This window comes from Strigops habroptila, chromosome Z (genome assembly GCF_004027225.2).
Source record: "Strigops habroptila isolate Jane chromosome Z, bStrHab1.2.pri, whole genome shotgun sequence".
Classification (NCBI taxonomy): domain Eukaryota; kingdom Metazoa; phylum Chordata; class Aves; order Psittaciformes; family Psittacidae; genus Strigops; species Strigops habroptila.
The window spans coordinates 74,258,220-74,278,928 of record NC_044302.2 but is presented as its reverse complement, the minus strand read 5'-3'; the positions used below and the strand labels follow the sequence as shown (position 1 = coordinate 74,278,928).

General features: G+C 40.7%; 1 protein-coding gene across 5 annotated transcripts in view; it reads left to right on the top strand.

Annotated features, from left to right (window-relative positions):
• Positions 1 to 1,265: 1,265 nt before the first annotated feature.
• DOCK8 (dedicator of cytokinesis 8) overlaps positions 1,266 to 20,709 on the top strand; it is an 88,822-nt gene continuing 69,378 nt past the window's right edge. For 2 of the 5 annotated variants that reach the window (XM_030511934.1, XM_030511933.1), the window contains exons 1-2: positions 1,631 to 1,913; positions 19,240 to 19,342. In XM_030511934.1, coding sequence (XP_030367794.1) covers positions 1,861 to 1,913; positions 19,240 to 19,342 — 156 coding nt within the window. In that variant the 5' untranslated portion in view covers positions 1,631 to 1,860. Of the gene's footprint in view, positions 1,383 to 1,630; positions 1,914 to 18,779; positions 18,797 to 19,239; positions 19,343 to 19,988; positions 20,397 to 20,709 lie in introns of those variants that run through there. The other 3 variants (XM_030511936.1, XM_030511938.1, XM_030511935.1) reach the window with 3 other exon arrangements.

The following is a 20,709-nucleotide window of genomic DNA, read 5'->3' as shown; positions in this document are numbered from 1 at the left end:
TGATGCCACATCAGCTGTTAAGATGAAGCCTGGACTCTTTTTTTATAGCTTCAATGAAAAATGAGGTATTGAGCAGTTCTTCCTCTCTTAAACAAACCAACAACCCAAACCCAAGTAACCAGACACTTCAGCGAAGGCAGAATGTCCAGTTCCTTTCGTTAGACCTGCCATGAACAGAAAGACATGTCTGAAACCTGTCTAACACCCAAACCATTGACTTACTGCACAGAATGGTTAATGGAGCTGCCTGCTTTGTTTATTCATTGCTTACATTTCTCCTCCTTAGCTTGTAACTTGCTATGAACAGAGGCACAGCACTTCATGGAAGCTTTTGAAATCAAACAATGAAAGGGGTGGTTATGGTTCTCAAAAACAGTATTCTGAGAAACAGAAGAGACCTGACCTCCTGCCATGGATGAGCAGCTCTTCTAGTGACAGGTTATCTACAATGCACAGTTAAGCTACCAGAAAGCAATTGCATGTGGCAGTACCTGCTGTACTAGTAGAGAACTGCATAGCATTTTTTCCCTCCCATTTCTCTTCTTTCATACAGGACATACAATGAAAGGGAACTAAGAGAAAAGAATAAAAACAGGACAAGCTGAAACTGAATTGCCTCTGCTGCCCCAGAATTCACCTGCGGAAGCCATGTTTGGGTTCTGTTTCTTCCCCTTTCAAATGAAGTCTGAGTTCTGCTTGACTGCAGCAGCAGTGAAATCCACACCAAGGCTGAGAGATAACTACAGCCAGGGAACATCGCTTTGTAACACAACCACAGAACCCTTAATGAAAATGGCCTTTTTAAAGAGTTGAGCTGTAAGTGCAGGTGAAGAGGACTGCAGTCACGCCTGCTTTGTGCTAAGCTGAACTGGTACCTGGTGTTGATATGTGTGAGTTTTCCTCACACATTCAAATGGTTTTGGGGTAAGAGAAACCTGTATCCTGGGTGCACATGTGTATTGGCAAAATATCACTCCAGGTGAGGAGCTGACATCTATTTACGTCTGACATCTTGCTGCCTCTACCTGCCTGAACAGCTCCACCCGTCTGCTAGCGGGCCGAAGGAAGGACTCCGGCTATTTCCTCTGCCTGCAGGGCGGTGGGCGCCGGTCTGCCCTGCCCTTAGCAGCCCTGCCCCAGCCTGCCCTGCCCGGCGGCCGCGCCTGCCCCGACGGGGGAGGCCGGGCTGGATCGGCGCTGCCCGAGGGCGGTGCGGGGCCTGTCTGGGGCCCAGCCGTGCCCGCTTCTTCTCCGCTCGCCCCGGCAGAGCTGCCCTCGGCCCGGGCGGGAGTGGTGGAGGGTGTGACAGCCACAGCGCGCTTTCCAAAATTAAAACGGCCGGGGCGATGCGCAAGGATTTCCGCAGCTGTGCGCGTTCACAGGTACAAGGCTTTTTCCCTCCTCCTTCCTCCCTGCGCTTGCTTTGACGCCTGCCTTCCCCGCTGCTTCCCTCCAAAATACCCACCGGCGGTTCGGGGTCGCCTGTGTTAAGCTGGAGCGGGGGGAAGTTCCTGCCCCGTCCCCGTGCCCGGGCGCGCCGCCGCCGCGGCGGGCAGCCTGCAGGGGCCACCGGGGCGAGGCGCGGGGTACCGGGGCCCGCCACTGCCGGCCGGCGGGGCAGGCAGCGGCAGGGCTGAGACGCCAGCTGTGCAGAGGGGCAGATCCCTCCTCCCACTCCGGCCGATTTCTGTGAGGAAGGTGAAATGCGGAAGTTGTCGCCCAGAACCGTCAGCAGACCGTCGGGGGGTTAGCCCGGAGCATGCAGTTAACAAAAATAAATAGATGAAATAAAGCCGCCCTTCGTGCGTGTAGCCGGCATCGGTCCTCGTCGGCAGCCGGCAGCCGCGGCTGCTCTCCCGCATGGCGACTTTACCCGCCGCGGACAGGAGGGCGTTCGCCCTGAAAATCAACAGGTAAGGAAGGGGCTTTCCTCTTACCTCGCAATTACTCCTCACCAGCCTCAACCTGAGACCCGGCCAAGGCAGGCGGTCGGGCTGCGGGAGCGGGACGGCTCCTCCCCGGGAGACCTGCTCCCGATAGCGGGGCTGCCGCCGCCCGCTGCTAGTCACTCTCGGAGGGGCACCACGGCGCGGGCACACCCGCTCCACCCGGCGGCTCGTGCGGCCGCAAGCGGCTACCGCCGGCGCGCCCCGCCGGTATGCAACCGGCCCCGGAGGTGCCGGTCCAGGGTGCGCTTCTGCAGTACGGTTTGCGCTCACGAAGCGTACGTATACTAAGGCAGCTCTTGGTTCACGTCCTCTGGCAGGGAGAAAACGTCTAGGCTCATCCCGGCAGTTTTTTCCCCGTCTGCTCTCTCCAAGCAAGCCCCGAGCCGGCTGGAGGGTTGGTGGCAGCAGGCGGAGGGTTGGGGGTCCCGCTTCGCACGAACCAGCAAAATGACCTGGTGCCCAAATTAGCGCTCCTAGGAAATGAGGGGCTTATGTAGCGCATCGATACTGCAGTGACATACATGCCTGGGATTATTTTTTTTCTTCCCCCCTTTTCGTCTATGAAAAGAAAATACCCCCCTGATGCTTGAAAATAAATCTACCTCTCCTCTTCCCTCCCGACACCAAATAAATTCGAGTTCAGCTGTTGGAACACCATATTCCTGCTACTGAGCTTGCTGCCTGCTAGACTTTGGTGCCTTTTCCAGGGAAGTGCTGACTCTCAGCTGGTCTGTGCTCTGTGGTGGCAGTAAAAAAACAAGACAAATTATTTTCATATTGTTAGGTTAAAGGAAAACACAGGCCTCCTTTTCATGAGTCGTGTCATCTGAGACAAAAACTGTGTTTCCAGCGTGTTGATGTAAGTACAAGGTAACTGAGTTTGCTGACACATAGAGGAACAAATAGCGTAATGGTAATATAAACTGAGGATAAGTCTCTGTGCCAGAGAGAAAAGTATGCAGAGAAACTCCACCTCTCAGCAATTTATTGGAAGACATAGGGTTTGCAGTTGCACAGGATAAAATTAGCTCCGCTGTGATGTGCCTTTCCCATGGCAGAATACACATCAATGTACCTTCCTGTATCCTTTGGGAATTAATTCCAAATTTATGGTAGAATTTTCACTAGAGTGAAACATCATATTGAGAGGCCATCAGATGAGCAGTTCACTGCAGGATCCTGCCACAACTGATCATTTGGACACTTGCTTGAATAAAGAGCATACTGGCTGTTATTTACAGGGTTGGGTTATTTTCTTTCTTCCTATTTTTAGGGTCAGTCTTTTGGCAGCTTTTCCCAGCTGTGGTGATGGTCACTGTTCATCTGCATGACTAGAGCCTTACAAAGTAGTGGAATCATAACAATTAATCTGGCTTCATTTCACAAAGGCTCACAGAAGTTTTTCTAGTAAGAACTGTTGTGAAATTAAACCAGTGTTACAAATCTTTTGACTCAATACTGAAATACTCAGTACTTCTTTTACTAAATAAAATGTTTAAATATATTATTCGTCATGTTCTGAATATGATTTCAGTTTAACAATCTGCATATTTATTTTGCAAGTAAAAATATTATCTTCTGCACAGTATGGTAGAAATTACATGTTTTTGTCAGCAGAACATTATGTTGCCCTTTCTTCAAAAAGAGCAGCTCGTGTTTACATGACTTAGGTGCAGTTTGCTCTACGATGGTAGAGTAATATATCTTCATGAGCAATGATGTGGTGGTTTGGGGTTTTTTTTTTTTTGAAGGAATGTTCAAAATAAGATAATAGGTCAGTGTGTTAACTTTCTTGCCTATGCACAAAAGGCTTATTTACAGCTGTAAAATTTTGTTCCTCTTTCTTCAGAGTTTCTGAGTTTAATTCTTCAAAATGCAGCTTTTAGTGAAAGTTTGACATTCCTGGCAAGGCATTTACGGGAGTTATTACTGTATATTATTACTAATCCTGTATAATTACTCTCCATTCACTACAAATTTGCATACAAGCTCTTCTCTTCCTCACTCTTTCTCTTGCCAGTGGCTTGGCTAAGCTACATACTGTTTTTATGAGGACCAGCAGAACATTAGGCTCTGTATCGCTTCATAGTCCAACAGCATCAGCTGCCTCCCTACAAGCTGTGTAGGGTGTACCCTGGTGTGTCCAGTGAAGCATGATAGATACCTGACCACGTTATGAACTATGCTGAATACTGTTCTGTAAAAAAAGAGCAATGATATGATCCAAAGTGTTGTGTAAGTGGTCTCACCATGATTTAAAGATAGTGTGAGTCATTGATCATGAGCACTGGAGCTGCAGGTGCTTCAGGAACAGCTGTTACATGAAAAGCATCACATTTGTTTAAAACAAGGTCAAACTTTAAAATCAGGCCTTCAAATGCCTTCAAACTTGTAAGCTGCATATGCAACTTACATAGCAACAACAAGCCCACATAACCATGTCTTCCTATCACTTTATTCTTCCTTCCACCCATCTGGTGTCTATTGCCCCAACCTGTCGCTTCCTGCCTTTTGTAATCCTGCAAAGAATTGCACATATGTTTTTAGTGCATGCATGTGAGTAGTTCCTTCTTTTTTAATGGGATAACTTTTATGTATAACAATGTTCATCTCATATCTAGAAGGGGCCCCCATTTTAGTTTAGTGTCCCTCATGTTAGGCAGCATTCCTTCCACTATCACCCAGAGATAAGTTGCTGAAAATTTAGCAGGAACTCAAAAAACATCCTCTTCAAATAGCATTTTTTTATTATTATGTGATAAATTAAATTCCAGTCCAACTTTATATGTTCTTCAAAATGAATCCTAAAGTATCACTTAAAAGTAAGTAAGTGACTTAAAAGTTGTAACTGTCTTTCCAAATGACCTCCTGCACTGGACAAAGGAAGGGGAAGAAAACCCTCACTAATGTGCAACACTAAGACCTTAGTGGTGCTCTCCGAGACTGTTAGGTGTCTGTGGTATTTGGAAGCCAGCATAGGACATGAAAAAGCAAATCATCCTTGTTGAGTCAAGTCTGAGATAGTAATTAGAAGGTATCTGAGTTGCGTGTGTAAAACGTTGTACTTTCCAGTCATAGTATTTATACCCAGAAACCAAGAAAGCTGAAAAATAATTTTGTCGACTGATGAGAAAAAACAACTCATCGTTGCTGAAAGTGTGGGCTCTAACATGCACCAGCTGAGCAGTGTATGTCTGAGAGACCACAAAAGCTGAATTTTAATCAGTTTGCCTCAGCAGTGTGTTAGGATAAACACAGCATTACGGAACAGATTTTCAATTTTTATTACTTTTATTTGGGTAGTGATGTTTACTGTTTTATCTTCCACATCTATCTTGCAGTAGTAATTACTCGTTTTGACTTCAAGTGAAGAAAGTTGTGCTTCAGGAACTTACCTGGGGCTCTGGCCACCAGTGCTATACATCCAAAACATTTTAACACATACATTACAAAACAGAAAACTATGAAGAGCAGCAGTACAGCTCTCTAACAGATCAGTTAGCTTTCAGTCATGCGACTCATGCAATTAAAAACCCTCCCAGTAGATGTACTCCTCAGCTGTCTCTACAGACAACCAATGTCTGCACTTTACAAGTGTTATGAAACAAATTTTTAGTATTTACTTCTATCGTTGCATGTCCTTGTCCCTGAAATTGTCCAGTTGCCAAACAAAATTTTCTTTTCGTGTTCTAGTTTTAACGTGTACTTAAGGATAAGTTTACGTGCATAGATTTATATTAAACAGACCCAAACAACTGACACTACCAATATTAAAGCAAACAATTAGCTTTAAATTGAAGTTAAAATTTAATTTAGAAGCAACAATTTCCATTTTTAAACAGCCTAAGATAAAAGTCAAACCCCTACCTAATTCTTAAATTGTACCGTCAATTCTACTTTACATCAATGATAACAGTTCATTTAAACTATTTCTGCCCAAAATAAAGAGATCAGCTTAGATCTTACACTGTATAAAGTCTCAGTTCTGAAGGTTCACAAGAAATTACCCTAGATGGCAAAGGCTGTTGGAGAGGGGTCAGGTACAGTGCAAAATGGTTTCAGTGGCAGAACAGGCCATTTCCTATGTACCCTGATAGCAGATTTCTGTTCAGTGCTTATAGGCTGAGGCCAGCATCTTTTGATTGAATTTCAATAAAATCCTTGGTATATGGATATAATAAAATGGTAATTACTTTTAAAAAGCATTGTCCAGACTCCAGTGTATAGGCCAAGATATTTCTTTTAATTATTTTTTTCTTTTTAAACTTAAAATATTTTAAATAAGCTGCAGGGAGAAGCTCAGTCCTTTGTGTGTAAAATGTATGTAGTCAGTATAAAGATCTAGTGCATTTTTTAAAAATTGTGGCGAATTTTCATAGTCAGTTTCTTACATAGAATCATAGAACATTTAGGGTTGGAAAGAACCTTAAGATCATCTAGTTCCAACCGCCTGCCACGGGCAGAGATACATAAAGTAATACATTATAAAAACCTGAATAAAATTACCAGTCTGCTAATAGCAAAGACATTTTCCATGTGTTTGCTGCATACCTAAAACATGCATTCATACTTGATCAACTTTTAAAAGCTGCTTGTAGATATATCCATCTTATCAAGTATGACCATTGAGCCATAGCCTTATAATATGTCAGGACAGTGGTAGTATTAAAAATCCTGTGCTTGTTTTTACTGAGTCAACCTAATTCAAGAGAGTCACAAAGGAGAGCACACTGAAGAAGGAATTGAATCCTGCTTTATGCTAATGAGTTGCACCCAGGGAATCTGTCTAAGTGAGGATAACTCAAGTTAGTCTTTGCAGCTTTATATTCAAGACAGCGATCAAATAATAATAATAATAATAATATAGTCTTTGCAGATTTATTTTCAAGCGATCAAATAGTAACCCATTTGAATTAATCTAAAATCCATACTGTAAATGCACAGTGCACTATGGCTTTTAAGAGAGGTTAAAAAATTCCAATTTGACATTGCTGTGGGAAAAGACTACTTACATACTATATGCATGAAATAGTAGTGGGTTTGCGTTTGGTACAGAGAATATTAAACTCTAATCAAAGATTAAAGGTAAAAAAGTAGGATGTATGTTTCATATGTTATGTATAACAATCTGTTAGAAACAGTTAATAGTAAATGGCCAATTTTCTTAGTCTTCCATAAAATAAATGATAAGCTGATTTTTTAAATCCTTTGAAGAAAATACTTGGAGTTGCATGTGCAGGGAATATGGAGACCAGGTTTGCATCTTAAAAGCATAGAAAGGCTTGAGCTGGAAATGACCTTCAGGAGTCACATAGTCCAACCCGCCTGCCATGGGCAGGGACACCTTCCACTAGACCAGGTTGCTCAAAGCCCTGTCCAACGTGGCCTTGAACGCTGCAAGGGATGGGGCAGCCACAGCTTCTCATCGCCCAGTTCCAGTGCCTCATCGTCCTCATCACAAATAATATTTTCCTTATATCTAGTCTCAATCTATCCTCTTTTAGTTTCAAACCATTATTCCTTGTCCTGTCACTACAGGTTCTACTAAAAAAGTCTCTCTCCATTTTTCTTATAATCCCCCTTTCAGTACTGAAAAGTCACAAGAAGTCTCCGCAGGGTCTTCTCTTCCCCAGGCTGAACAATCCCAGCTCTTTCAGCCTTTCTTCATAGAGGAGGTGCTCCAGACCTCTGATCATTGCTGTGGCCTTCCTCTGGACCTGCCCTAACAGGTCCATGTCTTTCTTGTACTGGGGGCCCCAGAGCTGAACACAGTACTCCAGGTGAGGTCTCACAGAGCAGAATAGAGGGATAATCACATCCCTCAATCTGCTGATCATGCTTCGTTTTCTGCAGCCCAGGATGTGGTTGGCTTTCTGGGCTGCAAACACACATTGTTGGCTCACATCCAATTTTTCACCCACCAATATCTGCAAGTCCTTCTCCTCAGGGCTGCTCTCAATCCATTCATCCCTGAGCATGTACTGATCTTGGGAGTTGCCCTGACCGTCATGCAGGACCTTGCACTTGGCCTGGCTGAACTTCACAAGGTTCACATGGGCCCACCTCCCCAGCCTGTCAGAGTCCCTCTGGATGGCATCCCTTCCCTACAGTGAGTCAACTGCAATGCTCAGCTTGATGTCATCTGCAAACTAAGTGAGGGTGCACTCAGTCCCACCATCTATGTCATTAGTGAAGATATTAAATTGTATTGGTCCTTGTACTAACTAACCCTTGAGGAGCACCACTCATTACTGTTTTCCGTTTGGACATTGAGCTGTTCACTGTAAGTCTTTAGATGCATCTATTCAGTTAGCTACTTATCAAACTAACAATCCATGCATCAAATCCATATTTCTCCAATTCAAAGGTAAGAAAGTTGTGGGGAACCATACAGAAGTCCAAGCAGATGACATCAGTTACTCTTCTCTTGTCCGCTGATGTAGTCACTCCATTTTAGGAGGCCACCAGATTAGTCAGGCACAATTTGCCCTAGGTGAAGCCACACTGGCTGTCTTTAATCACCTCCCAACATTCCATATGTTCAACATAACTTCCAGGAGAATCTGTTCCATGATCTTACGGGGCACTGAGGTAAGGCTGACTAGTCTTGTTCCTTCATACCTTTGTTTGGGAGTCTTAATTTGGCTTCAGGAAATAGTGGGGTGGTTGTCTTTCAGGAATATCTTTACACTTTTTTTAACTCTCATTAAGTTTTATGTTCAATTTTTTCCAGTTTTTCAGCTGGATTCAAGATGTGTTTTTTCCCAATTGCCAAAGCATGTATCTTCCATTTCCATTTTACAGGGGTAGATTACAAACTGACCAAAGTATCTGCGCATTTCTGTCACAGAATCACAGAACGGTTGAGGTTAGAAAGGACCTCTGGAGGTCATCTTGTCCAACCCCTCTGCTCAAGCAGGGCCACTTAGAGCTGGCTCCCTAGGATCGTGTCCAGATGGCTGTTGAAGACTTCCAAGGAGGTAGACTCAACAACCTCTCTGGGCAACCTCTGCCAGGGATCAGTCACCCTCATAGTAAAAATGTGTTTCAGGGGGAACATCCTGTGTTTCAGGTTGTGCCTGTTGCTTCTGGTCCTGTCACTGGGCACTACTGAAAAGAGCCTGGCTCCATCTTTTTTGTGCTTTCCCGTCAGATATTTGTACAAATTGATGAGATTATCCCTGAGCCTTCCTTTCTACAGGCTGAATAGTTCCAGCTGTCTCAGCCTTTCCTCATTGGAGAGATGCTCCAATCTCTTCATCAGGTTTGTCACCCTTGGCTGGTCTCTCTCCAGTATGTCTATGCCATTCATGCATTGTGGAGCCCAGACTTGGGCACAGAACCTAGGCATGTCTCACCAGTTCTGAGGAGATGGGAAGAAGCATCTTCTTCCACCCGCTGACAATACTCTGCCTAGTGCAGCCCAGGATAGCAGTAGCCTTTCCTGCCAGGGCATATTGCTCTCTCATGTTCAACTTGGTTGAAGTCATAGGACTTCATAGTCCTAGGACTAGCATGGTCATGGTCCTCTAGGACTTTTGGGTTCTTTTCTGTAAAATTTTTTTTCAGTTGGGTGGCCACGAGCATATATTGGTGCATGAGGATGTTCCAGCTGCAGGGCTTTGCACTTTTCCTTGATGAACTTCATAAGGTTCCAGTCAGCCCGTTTCTACAGCCCGTTGAGGTCCCTCTGGAGGGCAGCATGACACTCTGGTGCATCATCCACTCCTTGCAGGTCTGTGTCATTAGCAAATTTACTGAGGGTGCACCCTGCCCCATCATCCCGGTCATTAATGAAGATGGTTTTGGTGGACTTGGCAGTCCTCAGGTAGTGGTTGGAGTTGACGATCTTAGAGGTCTTTTCCAACCTAGTTGATTTTATGTTTCTATGATTTTAGTCCAACTCATTGTCTGCTCATCCAGCTTGTACTTCACCGGCTTTAGACATAAGTTTCCTTTAGATGTATGAAGAGCCCAATCTCCTATGTGTTACTTCTTCCAAGGAAAAAAATCACTCCTGTGTTCCTGACTTGCTGTAAGCTAATTTTTCCCAGCTTTCTATGGCATCGTTGTCTTGGTGTCTTCTGGATTTGTATTCAGCATAAGGAGTAGATTGTACATGGCTCTAAAAGCAGGTGCATAGGAAGGAGAGAAGTGAGGAAGCTCTGCTTCTTCATATGCTACTCGTAAAGATTAGTTCCCACGCAGCCTCTGCACGTAGATGCTTTACCTTCCGTCCCACCACTATTTGGATTCAAGGCCATCTGAGTGAGCAGAAAAGAAAAGGTACTCCTCCACTCCAAGGAAGAGATGTAACGTGCAGGAATAACGATCTTCTAAATCTACCACAAAGTCAAGAATATTGAAGTAGGCCAGGGATGAATACTATCTATTGTAAATAGCTCTAATGATAATAGAAGGAACTTCCTCATGCTTGTGAGGTTATCTTTTCATCAGTCCTAAAGATAATTCATTTGCCTTTGCTAGGGTGGGTGGTCAAATTAGGCCAAATCTGTCAGTGCAGAGTTTCCTGACATGTTTTACAGCTACACGCAAGCAAAGGACAAATTAAAGCGGTATATGGTTTGACAGGTAAGTATGTATAATTCAAGCCAATATCAGCTGATTTGCATCTCACATTCTAACTTGATGATTGTTGCATTTAAACCCAACTATACTGGAACCTGTCTGTATCCACGCAGCCTTTTTAATTCTACCTCAGAGTAAGCTGTGCTGTAGACCGTATGAGCTAGAATGTAGCTGGAGGCCATAGAAGAGACAATTGCATGAAACAAGGAATACTGCTATAATATGTGTTATGGACTCAGCTTAAGTTGCAAGCTCATGTTTTATATAAGCACAAAACTAATAAAAAGAAAAGCAAACAATGCACAAAGCCATGTTTGTCTGTGCAAAACTGTGTGTGTGTCCTTAAGATGTTTCTAATTCTGATGGCAACTGTAAACTTTGTTTCCTCCTCTAGCAGAGGAAGAAAGCAGTATAATGTATCAAGATTATGCTATAGGGTGTTAATTCATAGTGCTAATATAGATTCCTGTAAGTAGATGTTCATTTTTCAAATATGAGATTATTCAGCTTTTACTAGAGTTGACATCCTATTATCCATCACAAAGACTACACTCACAGACCTTTCCTGTGTACACTGTGCAAAAGATTACAACATTTCCTGCCTCAAATACATCTAACTTTTAGGAAGTAGAAAAGAAAGGGTAAGAAAATGCCCTCTTAACTAATTTTCAGAGAATACTAATGCCTTCGATTATTCACAGTGATTTACTTTTGGTTTGTATTGTTTACCCCAAACTTTATGATTACCTTTTCTGAAATGGTCTGCCTGCTATACAATCAAGGTGATAGTAGTCACTTAAGTAGGTGGTTGGTGAAAAACACGGGCCCATCCAGCCAAATCTCTATGAAAAATTACAACTGAAGGAAAGGTAGGCTCCGTAATACAAGTGTACTCTTTACCAGCAAGAAGGCAGCTGTAGAAACAAAGCCTTTAGAGAACAGTTGGTCATGCAAGCAGAATACTGTTGTTACTGTTGAGATAGATATTATTGACAGCTGTTGTTAGCAGGAAGCTAATCTTTTCATCTGACTGTGTACTCAAATTGTGTTTAAAATATAGCCATCTATTTTTTATTACAGTTGTTGAAGACTGGTATTATACATTATTTACATATCTGTGCAATCACTGGAATCAGACATAATAACCCCTGCTACATAATTAGAGTACTGAACTTTTTGCTTTGTCTCTGGAAGATGGCTGGTGAGCAGGAAATGGAACTTTAGGCTCTGAGCAGAAAAGCTGCATTTTAAAATCCTTTTTTAAGATCTTATGTCCCATGTAGACTTCAGATGTCTATATGCATTGTGAAGTCTAGGCTGCAGTTTAGGATGAGTGTCTTTTTTTATAGTACAGGAAATCCAAAGCTTACCCAAGAAAAATGTAGCTGGAAATGAAAAAAAAATCTTTATGTCCACCAGGTCCCACATACGAACATTCTTTTTTTATCTTTCCAAATAGTTTTCATATTCAGACATGAAATGAAAACCAGCAAGGAGGAAATATTTAATGTTGTATTTTATACTCTCTACTGGTTTTAGGTTTTATGGTCATTAAAAATTACAGTTCATGAGCAGGGTTCAGCGTAGTTGTCCTTTTTTCTATTCTGACTTGATTTTTTTTTTTTTTGTTTAGTTTGATTTGAAAACCACTCAATAGACTATAGTGTTGTCTGTAGCAGTAGGAAAAAGGATAGCCTGTGAAAAGTGCTTACCTGATAATATACTCTCACTAAATGCTTGCTGTCATGAATGTAGTTACAGAGAAATAGGTCCAGGCCTACATCAGCCTTTGGGCCAAGTTCATATAAGAAGTCCACAATATTTTTCCTCAAGATCTTTGTGGAATAATACTTGCATATGGTGAATCACACAGTTTCCTGAGCTTCAGTAGTAATGACCTTGAGACTTTCTTTAAAGGAGTCAGCACACGTGGACTTGGTAGTAATAGTTTTCCATAAAGTCAAGCAAAGTAGATTAGGTAAGAGTATATTTTATTTCAGTTGTCACATGATCTGAGCTTTACAGTCATTATAATAACAAAACCTCATGTTTAGAACATTATTAGAGTAAAATTTAGCTTTTTCCCAAGCTTTAAATTTCCCAAATGAATTTCAAAGTGAAACTTAATTTGTAACTTATGATATAAAATGTCTTGCATCATCCAAATATGTTTGTGAGAGAATGGAATTTGTAGTGATAGCCAGCAGATACAAAAATATATTCTTTCTAACAACATAGTTGTTAACATGTTGTTAACATATATGCAGATTCTGTGGACATTCTTATTTTTAAAAGGGTGAGTGGAAGATCCAGGTTTCTAGTGTATCTTAGTTACTGCTCCATCTCCCACCGAAGTTGAATCAAAATTCCATGTTCTAAAAATGTCAGTACCTCTTCATGTACTTAAAATTGGGCCATGTTTTTTTCAGGTATACTGCCCTAATAAAAGATAATACATTTTCTAGTTAAATTACAGCTCTAAAGAAAAAATGTTATTCTAAGAAGTAACTGGGAAAAAGAAGAAGTTCATCGTTCTCCTCTTACAGAAGGGTGACACCGAAGCTCCACAAATCTGAGTTCTTAGGAAATAAGGGGCCAAAATATTAACACAAATTATTTGTGCAGTTCTGTGCCATTTTCCTTATTTCCTCCTCTGGCTTTTGAAATACTCCCAGTATTAAAGACCCATCTGTGAATATATTGTAAATTTCTTTGATGTCAGTCATGAAAGAGACAAAATACACATTTTTTTCCTTGTTGATAAAAATACCAACTGTGACCTTGATATAAAAACAACCCTCTAGGAGCATAAAGAAAAAAATCCCTAGAATAGCATTTACATGGTCTTTATTATTATTCTTTATGTCTGACTTTTATATTTTTACATTTATTACTAATAATTGTTTGTTTGGAAGAAAGTAAGAATAAAACACAAACTATTAAAAATTGAGCTGGGTTTTGCAAAATTATCAGCATTATGGTAGCACTTTCTCAGTGAAGTCATTGTGAAGTTCAGATAATACATATGAGCTGAAAGACAAATGCTTGCATTTGTTTCGTAATCACCCAGTTGTGAACCGGTAGGATAGTGCAAAGAACACGAAAGTCTAAAAGTGCAAACTGATATATTTCTACTACATTTCAAGTCGGAGTATAAAAGGAAGATGGCATGTATGATCACTAATGCTTTTGAAATTGCCCGTATCACAGTTATTAAAGGCATTATTCACAAGGATCGAATCCCAGGTCTTCAGTTCCTTTGTGTGCGTGAAAATATGGTTGTCCTTTTCCTCCAATGCCAGGATTAGGAAATTCATTTTGATGTGTGCTTATGTCTCTTCCTGAGGGAAAAACAGCACAACAGAGCAGCACTGAAAAATCTTCACTGAATGAATGGCATACATGACCTGTCACTGAAATAAAAATGGACTTCTTGCCCATTTTACTTTGTGACAAGCTGCCAGCATAACGAAGTTCACAATTTCCTCTTCTAGACATCTTTCTTTGTTCCTGCACCATCTCTTTTGAGAAGATTGCAATTAAATTTCAGCTGTCTCAAATAGGACCTTTATTGCCTTAGCTGATAGAGAGTCTTAATGTGGTGGACCCCAAAAAAGGACTGTGCCGGAGGGTGTATCACCTACCTGAGCCATCAAGGAAGTAGCAGCTAGTTCAGGTCGACCACTGCTGTAAACAGTGACTAACAAAGTAGAGCTCTGGTGCCTTAAGGACTAATTAGAAACTTAGAAGAAAAACAGGCAGTTCCACTGGTGATACAAAAGGACTTCTAAGAAAGATTCACATATTTGCTAGTTAAAGATCTGGATTGTTGCCCAAAACTTTGTGTGTATTTGTGTGTGGGAGTGAAGGAGGGGGTTAAGTAATTGTGAAGTTTTTCTCTTCCAGAGTTTTTTGTTGCTTGTTGTGACTAGAGAAGTTTCATGTTAGGCGAAGAAGAAGAAGAAGAAAAGCTAGTTGAGAATTTTCTATGTCAGTGTTGGATGAAAGGGATTACTCCTCAAGATAGCCAAGACAGAATATTTTATCTGTTAAGCAAAAGTTTTCACTATTTTACTTTATGATTCTGCCATCTGTATACATTTAAATGTGACTGTTTTTCCATCTTTGGGGATAGTTCTTACAGTCTCTATTTATTTCAATTTTTTTAATCTTTCATTGCTGTCGAATTGTGTGTGCAGCTCTTGCAGAGGACAACTCATTGTTCCACAGAGTCTGCTGGAAGGGATTGTGAGGGTGTTGAGGATTTCTCTTCCTGCCTCCCCGTAACTTTGGTTACACTGTTTTAATATATTATGCAAACAGTACATTTTGCATCGGAGAGTTTGTGAAATACAGACTATGTGTCAACTTTTTGTTAGCAATTCAAGAGGATTGCTGGAGGATTGCATCTACCAGTGGGACAGACATTGGTGCAATTCTGATCAAGCAGCACCAGGGGGTTTCATTTTGGGGTTGGGTTGTTTTTGGCTACCCTGCAGTCCCATATGGGTGGATCAGTAAGTCTGGTGAGTTCCTACTTTTTTGAAATTTATGCCAGAGGAGTATGGCATTATCATTCAGGTAGGGCCAAGGCAACACAGAGTGGAACATTGAATTCCAGTTGACGTTATTTTGCTCCAACACCATGGAGCAGGCAAGGATTTAAAAAGTCCAGAAAAGCTTTAGGCTGCCATCATCTCCCATCTTTCCTCAGGTTTACACTATCTTGCCCCATGCCATGTAAACACTGCCTAACTGTGAATTCAGTGAATTCAGCAGTGACTTTTGTGGAAAAAAACTCCTCCAAATTGTACCTTTTCCTTTCCAGCTAGTGTTTACTCTTTATCCTAAAAAAGGGACAAGTACAAACATGGGAGGTCTGTAGAACTATTAACAATATGCTGAGTCCCATTGTGTGTCTGTGAAAGGCTTGCAGTTGCCCAGATGCTGTTCTCTAGGTAGTTCAGAGACATAATTTATAAAACAAGTGTGCTGTTGTCACTGTGGCATCACCAAACGGCCACTTCCTGTGTCTTGCTGCCATTGCAGAGGGAACATTTTTCCTCATAGCTTATTACATCTTTCTTGCTTCTCTTTAAGCAGATTACTTCTTTTTCCCTTTATAGACATCAACTGCTCACTGTTTTCTTTACAGCTTGCTACCTTTTATACAGTCGAGGACAATACAGCAATCTCTTTTGTAACACATCTATGTTTTTCAATCTTTCCTCATAAGTCTTCCTTCCCAGATTTTTAGCATTCTGACTGCTGTCTTTTGAAACTGTAAATTTGATTGCATTTTACTCTGTGGTACTCTTAGCACTGTCTCATTGGCTTAGATAAACAGAAATAACTTCTCTTCTTCCTCATTTATGGTACTGTGTTGTTAAGCGTCCTGGTATACTCCCTCAGAGACTCTTCTGTGGCATGGCTATTTCTATAGACCATTTATTTCCCTTTTTGTATTTCTACATTTGAATTTTCTTTTCTTCCTAAATTTAGGGGTTTACGTTTATTTTTATTGAAACTAACTGTGCTGATTTCAGGCTGTTTCTAAAATGCAAGATCATTTTGAGTGCTAGTCCTGCTTTTCAGTGCACTCGCAACTCCTTCCAACTGTGGATGTGATCCACAAATTTTATTACTATGTTACCTATACCATCATCAGTGTTGTAAAGTAAAATATGGACTGGAACTAGACTGAGGAAAAATTAACTTGCTTCTCACAGTAGTACATCATTTGAAATCATATCACAATGACCTCTTGATTTTTTTTTCTCTTCTTTTGACCTATTGATTGCTGTGTCTTGAATATGTTTTTTAACCAGTTCTGAAACCAGCTGCGATGATTCCATTTAGCCATTATCTCTTTACTTTGCTTATAGGAATGTCATGAGGGACACTATCAAGGGCCTTACTCAATCCAGTTAAATTATCTCAGAACAGTTTTAGATTGGTTTTATGTGACTGCTCTTTGACAAATCCATATTGGGTGTTCATCATTACCTCATAATTGCCAATAATAAACCAATAATTGCCAAACTTTTTGGACAATAGCTTACTACAGACCACAGTTTGTAGCTGCTCACCACACACTTCATCATCAGACTACTAATAAACAGTCATTACTAAGGTGATATACACTTTAATATTAAGTGGTACAATTTCATGGTCCCTTTGGTCACGTTGCTTCAACTGGAGACCACAGTTTGGGACCTGATATTCCAGCTACTTATAAATTGATTGTCCAGTAAATTGCCCTACCACCTTTCTGGGTGTCAGAGACCAGATGACTGGTAATGACTATTTGAGTGCCCCTTTCTGGAGATACAGTTACTTTTTCTGCTTGCATTTTTCAGTGCCTGGTTTGTGTTCATGCTTCCATCACTTGCCTTCTTTCCTTATGGTGTTTTAGCACACAGCTAGACCGTCCTTGCTGCTGAGGTGACTGTAAAGCTCTCCTCAGAATCAGACAAGGCTGCTGGACTGGCAGGAAGGGTAAAATTATGTCCATGGCATAGATAGACTGCAGCCTCCATAGAAGCTGGAATAGAAGCTGGCACAGAACCTAGCTCCACATGTGCTACGTTAATGTGGACCACTCATTTCTGACTATAACACCCACCTTTTCCCCATGCTTTTGGTTTAGCATTTTTTAGCATCTGTGTCTTTCCTTTACCTATTCCTAGTAGATCCTGCCAATTGTCATTGGACCAATTTAATTTGCAGGTTCTTTCTTTGAATATTGGGTAGACTCTGGAACTAATGCAGTGCTTCTGAGAAACAAATTTCCTCTCAGTTAGCTGGGCTTGCAAAGGATTTTACCGGACAGCAAATTTGCCCTTCATCTACATGCATGCTTCCTCCTTTATAGATGAAAATTCTTACCATTTCCTCTTCGTAGAATCTGATGACCCCATGTCTGGTGTAAATAAGAGATGTCTTATATCGTTGTTTACAGCAGCAACTTCTGCAATACACTATAATACAGTTTTTAACATGCATTAAGCCAACATCAGCTGCTACATCTATTATTTACATTAGTAACAGTTACATCTGCACAGGATAGAAACTGACTCAGTTTGAAGGAAATTAATAGTTTTTAGTAAGAGCTTTGTATTATACCTTGCTACATACATACATGATGAGAGATTATTTGCAGTGGGAAGATGAGTAGCAATAACCTTGATATACAAGCAGCTCTTCTTTTTAAATAAGGAAAAAATAGTCTAAGGAACACACAGACTTCCTTACTTTCCTGCATGGATTCCTGCTTATTGAATAACCTTTAAAAAAATCCCATGTCATCCTGTCTGATTTTTGGCATATCACAGATGAGTAGGAATTTCTCTTCCAAATTGACCACTTCTTTCTCTGTAACTCTAGCTTTGCTCTGCGTGCATTTGCTGCTGCCTTCAGACTGGAACAATGTCCCACTCATACCTGGCGTGGCCTTTTGATCTAGAAGCAACTACTCCTATTTATGCATCTTTTATTTTAGAAATCAGGCCTAATACCTGTAATACCTTTAATACCTTCTATGAGGTGCCTGTCTCTTAACGTGAGCACAACTGCACTGAGCAGTTTAGATTTTTGTCATGCTTGTTAAGAAAAGCAGTAGTAAGATTGTCACAGAGTAGGTATAGTAGTCGTAGAAGTCAAGAGGCCACAGAGGAGAGAAGGTGCAGGCCAACCAGGCAAACTGTCCTCTGGTATCTGGTAATTCTAAGGTGCCTGTTAATGCTTGCTGGAGTTGGAAGAGAGTCTTATATGGAAGAGAAAGTCTCCTTCCCTCTGTATTTTCCTGTCTCTGAGCTGGCTGCCCTGGTGGGCTGCAGGTTTGGGTTTGTTCTTTTTCTTTTTCACTTGGAATCTGTTTAAATGTCTCTTTTTTTTTTTTTTAAATCTTGTGCTGAACCTGTGGAATATATTGTAGACCTTTTGTTTGCCATTTCATGGCAAATTAGTCTTACGTTGTATTAAATAATAATTAATCTGTTTAAATGAAAAATGACCAAGCTACTCTGATCACTGAATTTTTAGATTGGCTACATGCAACTGTGCTATCAGTGGGGGAATTTTGAAGAATTCAGTACTGGCCTTTTTCTGTTCCCATGGAAACCAATTAGTTATCATTTAAGATGACTTGTCCTCAAATGTTCAATTGATACAATATAGGCTGATTTTTAAATTCATCTTTTGGTTTATCTTGTGCTTTTCACAGCAGACTGCATTAATCTAAGTCTGAGCTTACACTGGTCAGTGTCCTGTCTTGGTTTTATCCCTTGATCAATTACTAGCTCATTAAAATATTTGCCTCTGGGATATTAATTTTTCTTTCTCTGTATCTTTCTCCTGTATCTTTGCTTTCCAGTAATGAATCTACAAGTATTGCTGTACAGGTTGTAGTCGCACTTCAATGAAGGGCAAGGTTATTCTTTCTTGCATCGCCTTTCCCAGTTGCCAGGACTACAATATAATGATTGATAGAAATCTGTTGGAAGAGTGTCAGACTCTTAATTATATAGGACTTTGGATGTTTTTTGAGGTTTGCATCAAGTACAAAACAAGAGGAGTCTAGAACATCATCCAAATACATTTCTAAACACTGGGACAGGAGACCAAATTTGCTGAAGTCTGGCACTTGGAATTTGGATGGGGATAATTGTAATTATAAAGGTTTTTCTCTGCTTAATTAAAGGCACTCCTCTGCAGAAATAAGAAAGCAATTCACTCTCCAACCAGGCTTTGCACAGTTCTGTCAACGAAGCTTAAGTACCCCTGGCTTTTCTACTCTTCATCTGGTAAGTTCTGAATTTATCTTCTTTACTCACTTCTACACTGCTTAATGTTTTTAGGATAAATTAAGTGACCTTCTTAAACTGTCTTGCTTTCCACTAGCTTCTGCCTGAAGCTGTTGAAAAATAGTCCCTGGTAAACTGAGGAAATTATGCATTTGAAAAAGCTGAGAAAGGTCCTTGGAACCTAAAATAGACAGACTTTCTTCATACTACTATAAATCAAAGTTAATTAGTAAGTTTTGGAGTATATTACAGCCTTTCCTTGCTGGAAACATTCAACTCTGTCAAGTAAATGCATTGTGTGGTAATTACAGATAATTTGTAAGAGGAGATCAGTGAATAAAGAGAAAAAAGGAAAGTAGAGGCTAAGCTAGCATGGCTTAGTACAGTTTCTAGAGCTAGCAGTGCTAGAGTAGTGCTAGAGTCAGCACACTACCATGTTTTTCAGTGCTGTAGAGTAAGCATGTGAAGTGAAAAATGCCAAAGTATGCCCTGATTGGCATGGGTGTAATTGAGTCAGCTCTTACATGTCACCGAATCATCTTCAGATTTCCATATGTAATCCTACTGTAAAGAAGTCAGACCATATGGTGATGCCCTTATGACAAAGGGAAAAAATGCCAGATCTTTTTAATAGCCTTTCAGGAGGATGGGTATTCTGCGAACATACTATGCCATAGATAAAACTAAGATTTTGATACTCTCCTTCCTACCCTTTTAATTTTTTCTTATTTTTTGGAGACCCAGTAAGTAGAAGCAGGAAAAGTCTTTGTGCACCAATGATTGTGAAAAATGTAAACCACTAAATGTAAGCAGTTACTTCCTGTGTGTCAGGGCCTCCTGCCACTACTCACTTCCTTAATCTGAAATGCTGTGGTTTTAACTTGTTGCTTTCGGTTATTCAGCCTGGGGAGGCTAGGTCCCTTCTTCTACATGCAGATAACTGCTTTTGCTCTTGAGAAACTTGATAACATTTCATTTACCAAGTACTACGCCATAGCTGCCATTTTGTGTGCTGTCACAATCTACATGCCTCTAACCCGTCATCATTAAAAAGGTATGTTTTCAGTAATGATTTTTGACATTTTCTATAGGATAATTGTTTTGCACACTTGTCTGATGTGTGAAAAGGAGTGTTTGCTTCTCAGTTGAAACAGTATTTCTGTTTCCTTTAATACTTTGCACCAGTCGCTAGGGAGACATTACCCTCCATCTGCATTTACCTTTTTCACCATCTTTTTTACATTTGTGTCTAATTTATGATAGCCAAAAGCACACATTTCTAGTGATTAAAGATTATTATTAAAATTTCAGCTAGAAAAAGTTAAATGGCATAATAAAATGCAACTTGTCAGAATGGAAAAGTGTTA